We start from the raw sequence: 2230 nt of genomic DNA, 5'->3' as shown, positions 1-2230 counted from the left end.
GGACTTCTGGATTAAACTCCCCAAAAGAAAACATCCTGGCCCTAAGAGCCAGCTCAGCACTTTTTTCCTCTTCTCTGAGGCAGGCAGCTTCTAGAGTTTCTTTTTGTGCCAGTAGAACATTTACTTTTTCATCTCTGTGGCAGAAAAAAAAAGAGGTATATCTCAGTCATTTCATTGGTGGTTTAGTTTTATTGTGCAGTAAGCACCAACCAGCAGATTAAAATGTTCTTTCAGACATCTACAAAATGTTTAGAAATTGTCAAGGTAAGGCAAGTGTTTCGAGCTCCACAAAGTTGACACCAGATACTAGGTATATCTACATTGCACACTGTGGCATGGTGTACTTTAGATGTACCCACTTTCGTTCTACACCAGGTTATTCAGGTACTGAAATCAGTTTAGCTGCTGCTGCTGCTGCTATTGCAGCAAGACTGCTTCCAGCACTGCAGCATTCAGTGTGGACATAACTTAAATAAGTTAACTCTTTGGGAGGGAAGAAAGATGCCATACATTTTCTTGTATGACTTAACAATTTGATACTGGTCTGCGTAGCTAGAACGCTATTGTTTAAAATTAATTGCAATGACTGTCCCCAAGTCACTGAGCAAGTTTTACAGAACTTAGACAATGAAATGGAGGAAATGAACACAAAAGTAGGATGTTAAAGCTTTAAAAGTATTAAGCAATAAAACATAGATAGATTGTGTTTTTATGAAGACATATTAACTCAATTTAAGTGCAGTGCGAGTCAGAAGGCTTTAAATCTTATGTCATATTTGTGAAATAATATCACATTCAGTTCAGAAAGTATTATTCATGCCAAAATGCACACACATTATATACAGGTTACTTCATCTTCTTTAAAAACATTCAGCAACCTGCATTTGGAAGGATCAAATGGCTGTTTTACAACGCATCTTGCAACCCTTTGGGGCAGAAAGTGAAGAATATTCTCTAATTTAGCTGACAATGGTAATTTAAGTAAGGGAAAAGGAAACTTCCATACTGACATGTCGAGGGAGCTCTAAAATCAGCCACCTTGCCCCAGGCGGATGTTGGTGTGAAAGAGGATGAAGGCATAGCCCCACCTCCTCTCTTCTTCCTCTGTCCATTGATATATGCCCACTATCACAGGACAGGTGAAGGAATGGTAGCAGGAATAGTGCTTCCTTGTGCCCACCTGTTCAACACGCTAAGATAAGGGATTATAGATCACCTGCCAATGGGATATATAGAACAAGGGGCTACTAGCTCACTAGGCTTCCCACTATCAACCCCCAAATGACAAATGTATGTATGAAACCTGCATTTCTTATTATGTAATCAAAATACCAATGATGAAGAGGTTCTTATACATCTTCTGAACTCTCTGCTGTAAAAACCTTACATTTTTAGTTTTATAGATTTTGTTGTTTGTTTGATATCATCCCATATTTCTGCTAAGTCTTCAGTATCACGAATCAATGCAAGATTTTGTTCCTCTAGATCTGTGAAGATCTCCAGTAACTGTTTTGGATCACTGAAATATATCTCTGGTTCCTAAGACAGAGGACAGAAAGCTGTGAAGCACCTGTTGAAAAATTAGCTGCATGTGCTATGTAACTTCAAATTTGTTCCACACTTACTTTTATAGAACTTAATGTCACAAAAAAATATCATCATGGATGGGCACCCAGGAGTTAGTTAAGCATAGCCCCTTTGAACTATAAGAGCAGGGGTGGACAAAATATGGCCCATGGGCCAGATCCGGCTCACCAACTGATTGAATCTGGCTCATGGGCAGCGGCTTCAGCCGCCATATGGTACTGGGCAGCTAGGGCTGCTTCTGGTGTGCCGGGTGCTTGCTCTCTCTCTCTCTCTCTGGAATGGGGCTGCCACCGCCATGGAAGTGGAAGCATGAACCTGCCTGCAGCTGCCCACCCCCGCTCCAGACTAGACCCTGCAGCTCCCAGCTGCCCAAATGTGGCCAGCAGCTTCCAGGTTACGGCACCAGGTGCAGGGTGTGCTACAGCAGCCGCCGAGTTCAGGCTTCTGTGCTGGTTGCAGCCCACACCAGTAGCACACCCCACCTGTGCCCCCCATTCCCGGACCCCTGACCTGGAAGTTGCCAGCCGTATTTTGGCAGCTGTGGATGCACCCAACAGTTGCTGGGTCCAGACTGGGAGGGGGGAGTGGGGAGAGCAGGGCACATTAAAACTGTGGGCAGGCTCCAGCCATGGGGGGAGGGCAA

General features: G+C 43.8%; 1 protein-coding gene across 1 annotated transcript in view; it reads right to left on the bottom strand.

Annotated features, from left to right (window-relative positions):
• Positions 1–2230, bottom strand: part of CCDC38 (coiled-coil domain containing 38) — a gene marked incomplete at its 5' end in the record, with an annotated part of 54511 nt that overhangs the window by 32189 nt on the left and 20092 nt on the right. The window contains 2 exons of the mRNA XM_019515056.1: positions 1–134; positions 1388–1539. Coding sequence (XP_019370601.1) covers positions 1–134; positions 1388–1539 — 286 coding nt within the window. The remainder of the gene's footprint in view (positions 135–1387; positions 1540–2230) is intronic.

Source organism: Gavialis gangeticus, unplaced genomic scaffold (assembly GCF_001723915.1).
Source record: "Gavialis gangeticus isolate Ggan-Ray unplaced genomic scaffold, GavGan_comp1, whole genome shotgun sequence".
Taxonomy (NCBI): Eukaryota; Metazoa; Chordata; order Crocodylia; family Gavialidae; genus Gavialis; species Gavialis gangeticus.
The sequence above is the reverse complement of the archived record's forward strand: the minus strand, read 5'-3'. Positions and strand labels throughout refer to the sequence as shown.